General features: G+C 36.9%; 1 protein-coding gene and 1 long non-coding RNA gene across 2 annotated transcripts; both read right to left on the reverse strand.

Annotated features, from left to right (window-relative positions):
- Nucleotides 1-1111: 1111 nt before the first annotated feature.
- Nucleotides 1112-4663, reverse strand: LOC136068343 (uncharacterized). Its single transcript, XR_010629704.1, has 2 exons — nt 4176-4663; nt 1112-4093 (listed from the first exon to the last, which is right to left on the reverse strand). It is a non-coding gene; the product is annotated as an uncharacterized LOC136068343 (long non-coding RNA).
- A 1868-nt stretch (nt 4664-6531) lies between these two features.
- On the reverse strand, nt 6532-9099 carry LOC112030108 (probable protein phosphatase 2C 25). The gene is made up of 4 exons (XM_024062790.2): nt 8381-9099; nt 7391-7729; nt 7103-7282; nt 6532-6994 (listed from the first exon to the last, which is right to left on the reverse strand). Exons 1-4 carry the CDS (start codon nt 8846-8848, stop codon nt 6839-6841), a joined length of 1143 nt encoding a protein of 380 aa, XP_023918558.2. The 5' UTR covers nt 8849-9099; the 3' UTR covers nt 6532-6838.
- Between the last annotated feature and the right edge of the window lie 8038 nt (nt 9100-17137).

A 17137-nucleotide genomic window follows, 5' to 3' on the forward strand; every position in this document is an offset into this window, starting at 1 on the left:
TAGTGGACCAAAGACGGATAGAAAAAATGGTGTCACTCTTCTTTCCAGGCGAAATATGGGACTCGTATTCCAACATATTGGCCGGCATATGGATTCTGGAAGCCACACAATGACTTCTCATTTTTTTTTTTTAATATTTTTATAAATGGTTAATATAACAAATTTTTACTGGTTCTTATTTGAGCTTAATACTAATATTACATTTTTACTTATTAATAACCTCCCATCACATCATTCATTTGTAAAAAAGTTTGTAGTTTTATGTATCATGCCCAATACATTAAAGAGAAATGTTATATCCATAATATTTTCATAACAAATCCTAAGTGGGAGGTTGTTATTGATTGTTACTAGTGGACAAGTAAAAAATAATTTCATATGATGGATTTAAATTAGAATTTGTAACAACTTACTACTTAAATATTTTTTGAGAAAATGTTATGAAAATGCTGTGAATATAACACCTTCCATACTGTAAAACACTGCACCCAAGCCAAATATTGTCTCTTTTTTTTTTTTTCCACATTTTCATGTTTAGTCTATGGATGCTTCTTTTAATTTTAGCGATCTTAGAATTAAATGAGTATGCAATTCATAGAATTAGGAGTTATTTTCTCGTTTGGGCAAGAAGAAGGTTCAAACTAACTAGTTTAAAAAAATTCAGCTTCCAATGGTTTTTTACAAATATTTTGTAATAATTTCAGTAGTGTGAAGTGAAGGAACATCATCAATGACATATGAAAATTCAATCTATCGCAGATTCACACTATAGGATAGGATCGAATTCTTCAACACGATGTGGTCAATCCGTGTTGCATTATATAAACTAGCACAAAACCAGCAAACCTGTATTTGAATTTTGACATAGAAGATCTACTTAATTTGTAACAACTTACTACCTAAATATTTTTTGAGAAAGTATTGTGAAAATATTGTAAATATAACACTTTTTATACCGTAAAACACAACACCCAAGCCAAATATTGTCCCTCTTTTTTCCACACTTTCATGTTTAGTCTATAGATGCTTCTTTTAATTTTAGCGATCTTAGAATTAAATGAGTGCAATTCATAGAATTAGGAGTTATTTTCTCGTTTGGGCAAGAAGAAGGTTCAAACTAACTAGTTTAAAAAAATTCAGCTTCCAATGGTTTTTTACAAATATTTTGTAATAATTTCAGAAGTGTGAAGTGAAGGAACATCATCAATGACATATGAAAATTCAATCTATCGCAGATTCACACTATAGGATAGGATCGAATTCTTCAACACGATATGGTCAATCCGTGTTGCATTATATAAACTAGCACAAAACCAGCAAACCTGTATTTGAATTTTGAGATGGTCAGAAGATCTACTTAATTTGTTTCATGTGTAGGTGAAGCTGATGTGGGTTCCGAACGAAATGCAAATTCAAAGTTGAACACGTCAAAAACACTTTGGAGTTTGGACTGCACCTGAAAGGAAGTTTCTGTCCTTTGGCCATTCCTTCACTAATGAGATGTGAAAGGAGAGAATATTTATCATATACTTAATAATTTTTCTTTCATTATAAAAATTTACAATGAACCATATTTGTGATTCCTACAAAAGTGTACTTAACTTTATCATATCTATTAGGGCATGGACTTCCAGCCCATTCACTTCCCATGCTTTCGCATTGAATAAACTATAAGATTACTCAACAACAACTAAAATTGAAACAACTGGATTTTTGGTATTTAACCATTTGTCACATCATTTCAAGTGTATCAAGATTTTTACAAAAATCATCAAATGACTTTTTTCCCCCTTTAGTTAATGATCCACATAAGTCAACTCACTTGACTAATCTAGTCTAACCTGAAGGGTCACATATATTTTTGATCAGGGGTAAACTTGGGTAACAAGTCTGATAATTAGGGAAATTTAGGACTTAAATTTGGATCTTGGGGTTGGGGGAAAAAAATTATCTGAAAACCCCAACCCCACATGTGTATACACACATCGCATTCTATCGTTCAAGATTGTGTCACGCTTAGGAATGGCAACAAGTCGAGTTTGGAGCGGATTTTTTTATGCCCAAACATGCCCTGTGGGCCTGCCCTCGTTACATGAACCTGCCCCATTTACTAAATGGTTTTTTTTAACCCACAAACACCCCCCCCCGGTCCCATCATGCCTGGCCCAAAATCACAAACACAAACACAAAAATCACAAACACAAATTTCAGATTTATGATTTTTCCTTTCAAAATCACAAACACAAACAAAGAAATTACAAACACAAAAATTTCAGATTTGTGATTTTCCCTTTCAAAATCACAAACAAAGAAACCACAAAATCAAAGATTTCAAATTTATGATTTTCCCTTTCAAAATCTGTTGATGCCCAATTTTGTGAATACATATCCAAAAAGCCCATGAAGAAGAAAGCCCAGTAAGTTGCAAAACGCAAATCTGCCACAGAATACAAGTCTGCTGCAGAATACAGATCTGCCGTAGGATACAGTTCTCTGGCAGGATGGCTTCGGCAAATGAAAATAAATTGGGCCCAAGACCCTTTTGATCCGGTCAACATCATTTGGCCCACAAAGGCTCAAATCCTTTTGCATAAAAAAGATAGGCGTGAAAGCTGAGAAGAAAAACACACGGTAGGCCTAAAAGGGCCCGGCAGGATTGAGATAAGCAGCAGGAATAACAAACTGGTATGGCAGGAAATGCTAAGCCACGAAGCAAACATCCAAACTAGAGGGAGGCCCAATGATCCAGCAAGGCCCAACCCTCCCAAGAAAGGGACATGTCATAAACGTTAGAAATGCAATCCACACCAGAAAAGGCCAAAAAGCGCACGGCAGGATGTGCGCACCCATTTTCAAACCTCGGCAAACGAATGAAACATCAAGAAGGTAAAGCATGCGTACGACCCAGGCATCACCAGCCTATACCCAGCCACTATGGGAAAGGATGAGGTCATGGGTGAAGGCACGGTCTGGTGGTGGGGAGAGGAGTGGAAACCCATTCTTGTGTTTCTTGCCCAGGCTCTTTCGGTGGGCACAGTCCTGCTGGGATGACATGCCACCCAAAAGAGGTAAGGCTGGGTAAGAACCACTGGGTGCATGCCATGAGAGACTAAGAGGGAGAGTGTACACACTGGACGAGTAGAAAAGGAACCTTCATTGTCTGAAAGCCACAGGTCAATGGTGGTAGTCAGAACCATTGACTCGGTAAGTTGTCGGCAAAAGGCTCCCATATCAGACAAAGGCCATTAAAGGGCTAGAACAGTAAAACCGGTCACGGCAGGCTCTATATAAGAGACCCGTAGTTGTGTACAGGAGAAAGGGAGGAAGGAATTGAAAGAAAAAAGAGAGAGAGGGGAATTCAAAGAAAAAACAAAGAGGAGAAAAGAAAGAAAAGAAAGAAAGAAAGCAAAAAAGAAAAGAAAGGCAAGAATTCTAAGAGAGAAAACAGAGAGAAAAGATAAGATAAGAAAAACAGAGGACAAAAGAAAGAAAGAAAACAGAGTGTTTTATGGCAGGCATAGACCCAAATAGGTTAACCCCCTCTCTCCCTCAGTAGCCTTGCTCTCTATTGGAGGAAAAAAACGACTCATACCCGGGCACATACTATTTGGGGCTGGCCTCTCAAAGCAATTAATTTCTCCCTTGAAGTTACTTGCGTTGAGGGAGCAGTTTTTCCTTCCCTGGTTAGAGTCCTGCGGTGACAGTTAGTGCGGCAGACTCATTCTTTTAACTCTACTAATCTCGCTCTAACCTTTTGTTTAAGTTTTATTCTTTAAAAGCGAGGCCTTTAAAGTTATTTATTTTGTTTATTGCGGCAGAAATAGTGACTGCATTTTCTTTACGTTTTCTATATTATGTCTGCCTGCCATAACCTCTTAATAATGACTTTGCTTGCTGTGAGCTTATAAACAGACTTTAGCAAACGTGGTGTGGCTTACGCACAAGCCAGGCGAAGGAAGTGGAGAAATATTTCTGCAGTAAAAATGAAGAGTAGTCATTCATATGGCAGAAATCTTTAAAGCACAGTAAAAAGCTTTAATGTACAGCAGACAGCTCTATTGCATAGCAGGAGGCTTTACGGTAGGAAGCTTTACTGCAAAACAAAAAGCGTTATTGCACAGCAGATAGCTTCATTGCATAGCAGAAAGTATTGCTGCACAGCAGAAAAGTCAAACCTGTGGCAGAAATCGGAGAAAAGTTCCTTCTGCGGCAGAAACGTTAATCCTGCGGCAGAAACTGGAGAAAAGTCTTCTGCGGCAGAAACAGAGGATAACTTGGACTCAACGTTTGCGCACAAGCCGGGCCAAGGTGTGCTTCAATTGGGCCGGTCCCGACTCCTCACCCAGAAACAACTCGGGCCTAGTGCGGCAAGAATTTGTCCAATACCCCAATCCAGGCCCACCCCCTTACAAAATCAAACACAAACACAAACACAAACACAAAAATTTCAGATTTATGATTTTTCCTTTCAAAATCACAAACACAAACACAAACACAAATCTTAACACAAACGCAAACACAGAAATCACAAACACAAACTCACATGATTGAGACAAACTGAACCCCAAAACAAAAGAAAAAGAAAAAAGGATGGAGAATGAGGTGGAGACACATGGAGGAGGGAGGCGAGGCCGTGAAAGAGTACCTGAGCAAGGTAGTGAGGGGGGGGGGGGGTTTTTTTTTTTTTTTTTTTTTTTTTTTTTTTTTTTTTTTTTTTTTTTTTTTGTAATTACGGTATATGTGAGTGGGTATCACTAAAACCCGCACCCAACCTGAACCTGCTTTGGGTTTTATTTTTAAAACCTAAACCCGACCCTATTGTTTTGCGGGTTAGGTCAAATTGGGTACTTGTGGGTCGGGGTTTTATTGCCAACCTTAGTCGTGCTCCCTGCCATTCTTGTCTTGGTTTAGATTGTTCCAAACTCTAGATCATGTTATGCCTACACCATCCAAAGTGCGTTGTCTCTTTGTTGCCGTCACCATCCACCACTTGATTGAAGCATGGTCACTCACCTGAGAATGAGTTGTGAATGGATTTGATCGAGTGCTTGATTAACAATGGCTAAGAGAGCTTCCATTCGGTATGATCAGGTTGAGTTGCGAGTTGAGGCTAAACTCAAACCTGGTTGACCTGTGATCATCCTTAGGATTGAGGGGGTGCAGATGGCCTTGAATTCACTGTGCTTGTGCTTAAGTAGAATATATAAAGTTTGTTTCAGTTAACTCAACTGGTAAAGTCTCTAATGGTTGAATAAAAGACCTGGGGTTCGACCTCCGCCTACACTAAAAATCGATTGGTGTCTTAGTCTGATAATAAAGAGCTATTATCAAGAACGGATGCCATAGGTTATGAAACTCTCTCAAAAAAAAAAAGAAAAAAAAAAAAGAGTAAACCAAATTATGAATGGTAGCGAGCTAGTAATTCAATTTAACCCATCATTGGCTAGATATCTTAGTCAAGGCCAACCTTGGAATATCTAGGATTAAGGGGTGCGGATGGCCCTGAATTCAATGTTCTTGAGATTTTAAGTAGAATAAATAAAACTAAACCGAATTATGAACAATAGTGAACTAGCAATTCCGTTGAACCCATCATTGGCTGGATATGTTAGTCTAGGCCAACCTTGGAACATCTTGTCAAGGAATACTTCAACGATTACATACCGGAACTCTGGAAATAGCCATGAATTGGGTTAAAATATTGAAGAACAACTGTTTTAACTTTTTAAGAGACTAACATGGCTAACAAAGAATATAGAGGAGGTAAATTTGAAGTGATAGATTTATAATCTTAATATAATGATGAACCACTTCACAAGTTTACTGCAAGTCTGAAAGGCAGTCTAGGAGTAAGATCAATCTAGCAATTCCGTTGAACCCATCATTGGCTGGATATGTTAGTCTAGGCCAACCTTGGAACATCTTGTCAAGGAATACTTCAACGATTACATACCGGAACTCTGGAAATAGCCATGAATTGGGTTAAAATATTGAAGAACAACTGTTTTAACTTTTTAAGAGACTAACATGGCTAACAAAGAATATAGAGGAGGTAAATTTGAAGTGATAGATTTATAATCTTAATATAATGATGAACCACTTCACAAGTTTACTGCAAGTCTGAAAGGCAGTCTAGGAGTAAGATCAAGAACCTATCAGTGAGCCTACAACATTCAATTAGTGGGATACAAGCATGTTGGGATAACAATGAAGTGCACAAAGAAAAGGAAAAAATGCCTGCAAGTACTTGACAATCAAATAGCTAGGGCTACCATTGAGAGCATGATAACCGAGCAAGATGTTCCTCAGAGTTAGCACCAAGTATTTCCTGGTTTGAAAATGAGTATTCAATTCTATTTAGCACCAAGGTTTGAAAATGTGTATCACTGTATAATAAATTGTAGGAGTTAATAACAGAAATTACTCATGGCTGGTACAGGTAGGTAGGTAGTGCAGCTGTGAAATAGATCATAGCCAACAGAATGTAGAAGAGAATGTATGCAGAAATTTAGTGAAAATTATTGTGGAGAATAAACTTAAAGGGATGAAGGTTATTTAAATTAAATGAATAAATACAATAATACAAGTACCTGACTGTTTAAACTCTTTTCTTCAGCTCTAATTGTAAAATAAAATCTCCTAAATATGTCAAATATCTCCAATAAATTGGGCTACTCTAAATAATCAAATATCCACCACCACCACCCCCACTATCTCCATTGTGAACAAACCACGTATGACAGTACAAAGAATGAATTGTAATCAGGGGAGGGCACAAAGCCAAATTCCCTCAACCTATAATGTTAGTTTAATTTCCTACTCTGTAATGACAGGAATGTTAAATATATCGCCCCAATTGAATTAGCATCACGCTTATATCATCAGAAGACCCTCGTGAAGCAGAAAGATCCGCAAGCATTTTACAGGCAGTCAATGGTTGTGGCGTATCTATGCACAAAGGACGAGCAATATCTACTGCTTCCTGATTACTAACCTGAAAAAAACAAAGGAATTAATCTGATTAATAATCTTGTACTAATATCTTTCAAAGGCTTCAAGATTGAAATTATTTCAGAAAACAGAAAGGCATAGGAAACCACACCTTATCCCATAATCCATCAGATGCTAAGATTAAGAACTCATATTCTGGTATGATTCTAAGAACTTTTGTATCTGGCTCTGCTATTACCCATTGCTTAAGGTGTCGATCTCCAATCCCTCTAGATACAGCCAGAGATCCCTGAATTCTCCATACTCCATGGCAGAAATCAACATAGCCACCCTACAAAATAAAATTCAAAACAATTCATTAGTCATTACTCAGCTTGAGTGCATGAAAAATTGACAGAAGCAATTCACACCAGATTGAGGGCAACATAATAACACTCACCAGGGTCTCAATTCTTTCCTTTTCGTCTTTCCTCGAAGGACGATGATCAGAAGTAAGTGCCTCAGCAACACCACCTCTGCTCAAAACAGCACGACAGTCACCAACATTGGATACAACAAGGTTCCCTTTCCTAATCAATGCTGTCACACAGCACGAGCCACCTCGCATATCCTCCTTCAAGAAATCGGAGTCCGTGTTCAGGTAACCTTGCTTAACGGCTTCATCAATTTCATTTTCACCCCTTGTCATCACTTCATCTATTATGTTTCTATCCAAGTTTTCTGCCGCAAACTCAGCAGCTTTTGCACCTCCATGGCCATCAAATATACCAAAGAAAGCCTGCAAAGATGAAGTAACATCATATTAGATTCAAATCCATTGCCTTACCTCTACAACTATATACTATCACAAAAGCCTTCTCATATTTTCAGCATATCGTATGCTTGTTTGTATCAAAACAAAAACCTTTCTAAATGTATACAATTGAAGACTCCATTTATCTCACTGAAATTTATAGCTGTATAAAAGCTTCTCATTGTCTAAATAGTGGCTACACCTCCCATTTTAACAGAAAGAACCACAATAGACTTTATACATGCAAGTACTCCAAAATGGCTTTTATTTATTCATTCATTTTTTTAGTTCTCCATAATTTTTATCTATCTTAGTAAAATTCGACCATAAAAACCCAATTCATTTTAATTGCACAAGCTAACTCCACAAACGGCATCTAAATTCAACATAAAATGACGTACACGGACAACTTGATCATCAAAACTAAAAAATTTCGCTATGAAAACCCATTAGATAATATGAATATCCAGCCTAAAACCCCAAATTGAAACAAAAAAAAAAAAAAAAAATCCCAATAAAGGCTCCTACTTTTTCAATGTTTCAGCTCAAGGAGAACTTAATCACTAAAAAACATTAATCTCACAGAGCACATCTTATTGTTAGACCCAAAACCAAAAAAGAAAAAGAAGTGAATACCTGTTTAGAATCTCCTTGAAGATTAAGTAGAGCCGAGTAGCGATCCTCCATAGCTTCTCTCCTCCCTCTCTTACAATATACAGAATACCCATTTGCTTCTTCCTCCACCACCTCCCTTGCCGCCATCGATGGCGTAGCCGGTGCCCCAAAACACATCGAAGACACCGGAATATCAAGCCTCGCCGGCCTCTTCCTCTTCAGCACCGTATTAGGCGATGAAGACCCAGAAGTCGAAACCGAAACAGAAGATGAAGAAGAAGAAAGCCCAGTTGGTGGTTTCGGTAACCGAAGCCTAAAAGGTGAAGAAGGCGAAGAGGGAGCAGACGAAGATGAAGAACATGGCGAAGGCTTTAGATGGCTTAACGGTAGTGTTAACGCTTCTGGGGAAGCTGTGATTATCGAGGTCATGTTGCAGAACAAAGACGATGAGGGTGAGAACACAGGCGAGTTCGAAACAGCTACAGACATTTTTATTCTTGCCTTTACTTTCTTTCTTTTTTCTTTTCCAAAAACCAATAACAACGCTCTCTCTATTACGAGTATAAATTTACAGCAGCAACAACAACAACAACAACGTTCGACTTGTTTTGCTCTCTTTTGTCTCCGATTTCGCTTTTTTCTGTTTTGCTATAATGCTTTCTTTGATTCTCTCTGTCTTTCGTTTGTGTATGCAAAATATACAATGTTTCTGAGATTTTTTTTGTTCCGAAAGACAGGAGAGAGAAAGGTATTTAAAGGAAGGGTTTTTGTGGAGAGAGAAATTTTGCCTTTACTTTCTTTCTTTTTTCTTTTCCAAAAACCAATAACAACGCTCTCTCTATTACGAGTATAAATTTACAGCAGCAACAACAACAACAACAACGTTCGACTTGTTTTGCTCTCTTTTGTCTCCGATTTCGCTTTTTTCTGTTTTGCTATAATGCTTTCTTTGATTCTCTCTGTCTTTCGTTTGTGTATGCAAAATATACAATGTTTCTGAGATTTTTTTTGTTCCGAAAGACAGGAGAGAGAAAGGTATTTAAAGGAAGGGTTTTTGTGGAGAGAGAAATAGTGGGGTCGTCTTAATTCCGTGTTTTTTAAGCGCTGAGCGCTGAGCGCTCTTAACGTCTTTTGACTAGTGATTCGTGGGCCCCTTCTAGAATGTACAAAGTCTTTTTTGCCCCTTCCCACGTTTTCTGTTTTTTTGAAAGGTTCATACTTCATAGCTCATATACAGCTGGGGTCTACAATTTTTTTTCCCCCAAAACGGGAGACGAGTTTTTAGGAAGTAGGTTGGCAGCTGATGTTCACAACTAAATTCCGTGTGATTACAGGTTTGGTTTCAGAACCACTTGTTTTGTTAAAAATAATTTTTTTTTTTTTTACTGAAAGTATTTAGAAAAAAAAAGGTTGACTTTTGGGACAATAGGGGCCTGTTTGGTTTGTGTTTTCAAACAACATTTTTTAGTTTTTAAACAGCATTTCACGCATTTCAACACACTTTTTCACCCACACGTATTTCAAAAAACTACAAACAACAATTTTCAAACTATTCTACCAAACACCCCCTAAGATTCGCTTTAGGAATAAAAATAAGTTAAAAAGTAAAAGAAACTATTTTTATTTTTTCAAATCTCAAACGCAACTTAAATATTTTTATAGTTTTAAAGTTAAAAAAAAAGTGTTTATAAACTTTTTTTTTTTTCAAAGCATATCTCTTTTTCTTAATTTAATGTGCATTTTATCTTTTTATTTTTTTTTAAAATTATTTTTTAAGTATGATGGGCTCGTGCTTCAACACATGTAGGAGTTTATAATGTTTTTTTCCGAAATGAAAGACGGGTTTTTAGAGAGCAAGGTGGCGACTGATGTTCATAATCCAATTTCTTGTGCTTTTAAAGTTTTCAAGTAAAAAAAAAATGCTTCTAGATCTTTTTTTAAAGTATATATTTTCTCCATAACTTAATTTGTGCTTATCTTCTTTAAAGTATGAAGGGTTCATACTTATATATAGCTAAGGGGCTAGAATGTTTTTCTCCCAAAATGAAAGACTAGTTTTTAGAGTTTTTTATTTTTTATTTTATATATATATATATTTAAGCATATTTCTTTTCCATAACTTAATTTGTGTTTATCCTTTTAAAGTATGAAGGTTTCATACTTCACATACATCTAGGGATGTTTTTCTCCCAAAATAAAGGACGAGTTTTTAGGAGACAAGGTAGCAATTGATATTCATATTTCATAACTCTATTTATTGTGCTTTAGTGCTTTTAGACTTTTCAAGTTATACATATAAATAAATAAATAAATAAAACCAAAAAAACAGTTCTTCTATATATATATATATATATAAATTAAGTATATCTCTTTTCTACAACTTAATTTGTGTTTATCTTTTTAGGTATGAAGAGTTCATATAATTTTTTTTAAAAAGACACAATCTATATTAGAATTATAAATAATGAACAAAATTTAAACACAATTCTTTAAGCGTATGACTTAAGTTCTTCAACTAAATTAAAAAAATATAATTACATTGACTAATGAATCGTAGAATTGAATTTGAATGTCCAAGAAAATTATAACACTATTTTTAGTGCCCTTAAACAATAATAACATGGTCATATAATATAAAAGGGCAAAAGCGTCTATAGCACCGAAGGAACCGGTTCCCGTTTGTGAAAACGGCCATAGGGGGGGCAGCTGGCGTTCAATTAGCAATAATTCTAAAGGTCAAACACGTTAAAAATGGAGAGTCCAAAGAGTGTTTTGACTCCTCAGTAGCAATCCTATTGTTTTCTTCTTTACGAAGAAAATGATGGCTGCCACGTGGGTCCCACCGACCCCGGACTCTGAGTCGGAGGCAGGCAGCGTCTCAGAAGTTACCGTTGCCCATACACAACACAACACAACACACGTTCCAAATTTGTGACCGTTGTGCTTCCTCCTAATTCTGTGTTTCTGACGTCACCACCTATGATAGAGTACCACGTGGGATTTTATTTTTCTATTGGAAATTCATTTGGATAATGAAGAAACTTTTTTAGGGCCATAAACTTTGACTGCTCCTATGAAAAGATTTTGGGCCCTTTTCGTATGTGAATTTCGAAAGACTTGGCCCTGAAACTTTAAAGGGCTTTTACCTTTTTCAAATTATTATTATTATTTTTTTTGTCCTTTAAGGTCGGCTCTCCCGTCTGATAAATAGACACGTGTTAAAGAAAGAGTCTTGTTTGAAACTCAACCGGCAATTTTTTTGGTTTGTAGCGAAGAAAACAAGAAAACATTACCATGCATTAAGCACATTTGAGCGGCTGGACCAATTCTTCTTTGCTTTTTGTATAGGACTGGTATTATTTTTTATGTGAGGTGAATTTTGTTGATTAGAAAATTAGTACGAAATTGAGGTGCTTAATGGCGTAGGGGTGTTCATCGGTGCAAATAATTGGTTTTTTTTTTTGGGGGGGAGGGGGGGATTTCTCACCTCACCAATTCCATTGGTGTAGGGGAAACTCCATCATACTAAGGTCAACTCGTTGGCTTAGCAACTGGCAGTTTGGTGGCATCAATTGGTGAGCTGGTGAGCAAAGTGATGAGGAACGCAAATGACGGGATAGTGAAGTATCCAAAAGACATATTCGCACAATTTACTTTTTATTATTATTTTTATAATAATGATTAGATTACACAATTGACAAACCATTTTTGAAGTCTTGGAGAATGACACCTCACCATAAATATTAAGGAAAATGACACTTCCTCCTTGAGATTTAAGTTAATTAGGGTCTGTTTGGGATCTGCTTCTTTTACTAAAATTGAAAACTTTTTGTTAAAAGTACTGTAGATAAAGGTAAAAGTTAGCTGAAATAGTTTAGTGGGACCCATGAATAGTACCAAAAAATACAGTAAGGCTTTTGAATAGTAAAAAAAAAAAAGTTAAATAGTAAAATAAGTTAGCAAAATTAATCATACAAAACAGACACTTAATACATTAATCATTCCATTAATAATAATACAAAAATCTTCCAAGTTTTGGGGGAGGGGGGGATTTCTCATCTCATCAATTCCATTGGTGTAGGGGAAACTCGGTGAGAGACTGGCGGTTTGGTGGCATCAACTGGTGAGCTGGTGAACAAAGTGATGAGGAACGCAAATGACGGGGTAGTAAAGTATCCAAAAGACATATTCGCACAATTTACTTTTTATTATTATTTTATAATAACAATTAGATTGCACAATTGACAAACCATTTTTGAAGTCTTGGAGAATGACACCTCACCCTAAATATTAAGGAAAATGACACTCCTCCCTTGAGATTTAAGTTAATTAAGGTTTGTTTGGGATCCGCTTATTTTGCTAAAATTGAAAACTTTTTACTGAAAGTACTGTAGATAAAGGTAAAAGTTAGTTGAAATAGTATAATGGGACCCATGAATAATACAAAAAAATGCAGTGGGACCTATGAATAGTAACAAAAATAAGCTAAATAGTAAAATAAGTTGACAAATTAATCATGCCAAACAGACACTTAATACATTAATCATTCCATTAATAATAATACAAAAATCTTCCAAGTTCTGTACAGACTCACTTGACCAAACCCTTACCACAATTTGATGACGAAGAATAATATTTAAAAAGACTTGCACTAACCATGGTTAGGATTTGGTCAAGCAAAACATTTCAAATTTCGGAAAATTATATTTTCATTATTAATGAAAGGACCAATGTGTTGATTTCCCCGAACCTTCATAGATGGAAGTGTCATTTCGCTTAAAGTTTTGGGGTGGAGTTTTGTTCTCCCAAACCTTAAAGGAAGTTTGTGCAATTTACCCAATAATAATATAATAAGTCAAATATAAAAAGTGTATAGTATATAATATATGTTGTCAAAACATATCTCCCACTAGAAAAAGTCTAGAGACACAATAAAATCCTACAATATTTTTACAACTTTCTTGTTTTTAGTTGCGATGGATCCCATAATAATTTAATTTATTTTATTTTGATTATTGACACCTTCATTTATTGTAAAAATATTGTGAGATTTTGTGGTATTAACTCCACCCACTTTAAATAGTCAGCCTGCACACTGAAATAATTGCCACCAAACTTTCACCTTTGTTTTGTTATAGGTTCAGCCCGTGGAACTCAAACTTTACACAAAATATGGTGGTCATTGGCAGCTCTACATGCAAGCCAGTGTGGTTATAAGACTACTCTAACTTGCAAAAAAATGTATATATATACTAGCCAAAAAAACAATTATATGCTAAACTAACTTATTGTGATCACTCTAATAAAAATGTTAAACACCTTGACTTGATAATTACAAAAATTTGGGTTCAACAAAAATAATGCTACTACATTCACAACATTTTTATAATAATTTCACAACAAATCTAATGTGTACTGATTCTAATTTGGGCTCAATACTAATATTATTTTTTTACCCAGCTTTTTGCATAAAATTTATTGTAAAAATGTTATGGATGTAGCATTACTCCAAAATTAATTTAGCCCCCCAAACATAATCCTTGTTGATGCCTATTTTAGACAAAAAGAGCCCAATGACAGAAAAAGCCCAACAATATGAAAAAGATAGAAAAAGAGAATAGTAAGATAAAGATTATTAGGCCAGAATGGCAGGAATAATAGTCAACAGGCCCACTAAAATAATAAGTGACCTGAAAGAAAGTAAACGGGCCAAGAAAGCCCCAAGGAATGAAGTAATAGGCCCATAAGAATTGTAAGAGATGGAAAGAAAGTAAAAATGAGTCAGGAAAGCCCAAAGAAAGAAATTAGTAAATGAGGTTGGTTCAAAGGCCGACAAGCCCAAAGGTAAGGATGTGGTAATTGGGCCGGGGAAGCCTAAAGAATTTAGCCAAAGCTATGGGAATGAAAAAGGTAGGAAATGATGAAAGGGGCCAAGGATGCCCAAAGAACGAAACGGGTCGAGGAAGCCCAAGGTACAGAATGGATTGGCCCAGTAGGAATGCTGGGCAATAAAGACCAAAAGAAGGAATAAGGTAATAATTTGACATGGTGTAAGCCTAGAGGTAACAACAAGGCAAAAAGATAAGTAATATCACAATAGAAGTAGTACAGTGACATGGTAGGAACACCAGTCAACCCATGGACACAGGATGAAAAGGGACATAGGCTAAGTTAAAGAAGAGAAAGCCCATATCTAAGCAATGCCCAACCCGAAGAACGGATGAGATGTAAAGAATGAAAGGCCAGAGACTCATTCACGCCGTAAGAGTTATACAAGCACAGAGCGTTCAGTAGAATCAAAGAAACTTGGAGGCAATGGCAAACACGTGAGAGCCAGAAAAGTAATGGACTCATAGAAATGGAGCATGCACACAAGGCTCAAGCACCACCTACCTGTACCTAGCCAATACAGGGGGGGTAGGCCATGGGTCAGAGGTATGAGAGGGTGTGATCTGGCAATAGGGAGAAAAGGAAGCCTATTTTGGGATTCCAGCTTAAACTCTTTTGGGGGAAATATCTTATTGGGATGACATCTCATACAAAAAAGGTAAACATGAGCTGAAATCACTAAATACATGCTATAGAGGTTGGAAAGGGAGAGGTTTTACCCTTATCCGAATGTGAGTGTCAAGGGGAGTAAGAAACAAAACAAACCACTTTTGTCTGGGGATGAGGTGTGGCACAGCCAATACAGTGTAGTTTTGGTGGTTGGGCAGCCAACAGACCAATGGATAGTCTTCGAAGGACACTCACAAAAGGCCAAAAATGGTTGAGGGGTAAAAATAGCAAATCCTATCATGGCAAGCAGTATAAAAGGCCATAGACGTGCACAGTGGAAAGGAGGAAGAGAAAAGTGGTAAACAAAAGATATAGAAAAAACAAAGAGAAAAAAAAAGAAGAAGAAGAAGAAGAAGAAGAAGAATAGAGAAAACCCAAAGTAATGGAAAAGTATGAGTGATAGAAGTAAAAGCATGCATCAATAGACTACCCATTTCTCTCTCTCTTAATAGCCCATTCTCTAATGAATTAAGAATCCAAGATTAAGTTATCTAGGTCATTTTTCCAAAGTGTGTAACTTCTATGGCAAGATTCCCCTCTGAGGTTACCCACATTGGAGATAGGTTTCCTTTTGGACTCAAATCTGCTAAAGATCCAAGCCCATTCTTTTAGCAAACTGTTAATAGTCATTTTCGCGACAAATTTTATGGTTTGACAGAATGACTAAGCCTAATTTCTTAGCGGGTCCAACTAATGTATTTTATCAATGTATTTTGCTTTGTCACATGGCCTAAGCCCATGCAAATGGTTAGGGAATTGAGTAGGAATGGTTTCAATGGGTGTGGGTTAGTTCCCATTGGACTTTTTACATAGGCCCAGCCCGTGTGTGCCATGAAGTGGGCTAGGGACGCTGGGGGCATCCAGGGCCCATGAAGGAGGTCCAGTGTCAGAAATTTCTACCCCAGATTTGGCTCTATGCTCTGGGTGACTGTGCCCCTAATTTTCAACCCAACTCCATTTTCCACACCTAGGCATAGTTGACTCTAAGAAAACGGCTGGGCAACCTAGCCTACTCAGCCACCCAAATTTAGTTTTCCAAGGCCTACAAAGACCAAAGGCAATAGCTATGAAGAGGAAGCAACTTTGTTTCCAAAATCATGCAAAATGCAACCAAACCTTTCCCTAAGCATAAAGCATAATACACCATGTCATAGAAATAGCATCTGAAAGGTCCAAGGCCTTCCTCCCACCTAAAAACTGGTCACAAGTATCCCCTAAAACTTGATATAAATATGCATCACCAGCCCACAAGAGAACAAAACATTTTCCCTACCAAAAACCCAAAATTTTGATACAAAAGCCTAGTCAACTACCTAGTGTATGGGCGATTTGAAGGCTTGGAGGTGAAAATACTAATATAGGGGAACTCTCCCTCTCTTGCTTGGGACCTCCCTCCATTTCTTCCTCTCGGTGACTGCGGGTTGAAATTTCTGACTTATGAATATATAGTTTCTACACTTTCTTATGTTCTCATTTTTGTGTTGGTTTCTTTTTCCATAAAGTATCATTAGCCTTTGTGTACCTCACATTGCGAATTTTGGGCTTGGCTCTCCAAATAACTAACAAATTTAATGAACCCAAGGGAAGTTTTAGGCTCATTTCTGCAATCTCAGCCTTTGTCACAAAAACCTCCCTAACACAAACTATTCTTCTTTTTCTCTTGTCTTGGTTGATTTATGACTAAACTGACATCTTGCTATTAATATTTATTTGTTGTAATCACGTTGTGATATCTTTCTTTGTGAAGCAGTTCACGTATTAGTGTTCTTAGTAGAAAATGTTTTAGTTAAGAATATTTTAATTATCCTACTACATTGTTTTTCCTGCTATAACATTTTGTAATAGTCTCTCCTGCCATGAGCACATGACACATTCAAGACTCCTGCCAGGGCATGTTAGCACAAAAATGGCCTAACTTGCGCACAAACTGGCCTAAGGTGTGTTTCAGTTAGGTTAGTCTCAATTCTCCTACCCCAGAATCACAGGGCCGTTGTTAGGGCTATCTAAACAACCCGTAGATCTGACCCACCTAGCCAAACTGATTGGACCCAAATTGTTCGCCGCCCGATCCGACTACTCCAGCGGTTGGCGGCAGGTCCTTACTTTCCAAAACTGATTCTTGCGGATCTCTGCCTCTTCTCAGTCTTATGATCTTTGCTCTTTGCTGATGTTTACCCTTCGTTGATCTTGCTTGTCGTCAATCTCTGCCTCTCCATCATC

Source organism: Quercus suber, unplaced genomic scaffold (assembly GCF_002906115.3).
Source record: "Quercus suber isolate HL8 unplaced genomic scaffold, Cork oak 2.0 scaffold_110, whole genome shotgun sequence".
NCBI classification, from domain to species: Eukaryota; Viridiplantae; Streptophyta; class Magnoliopsida; order Fagales; family Fagaceae; genus Quercus; species Quercus suber.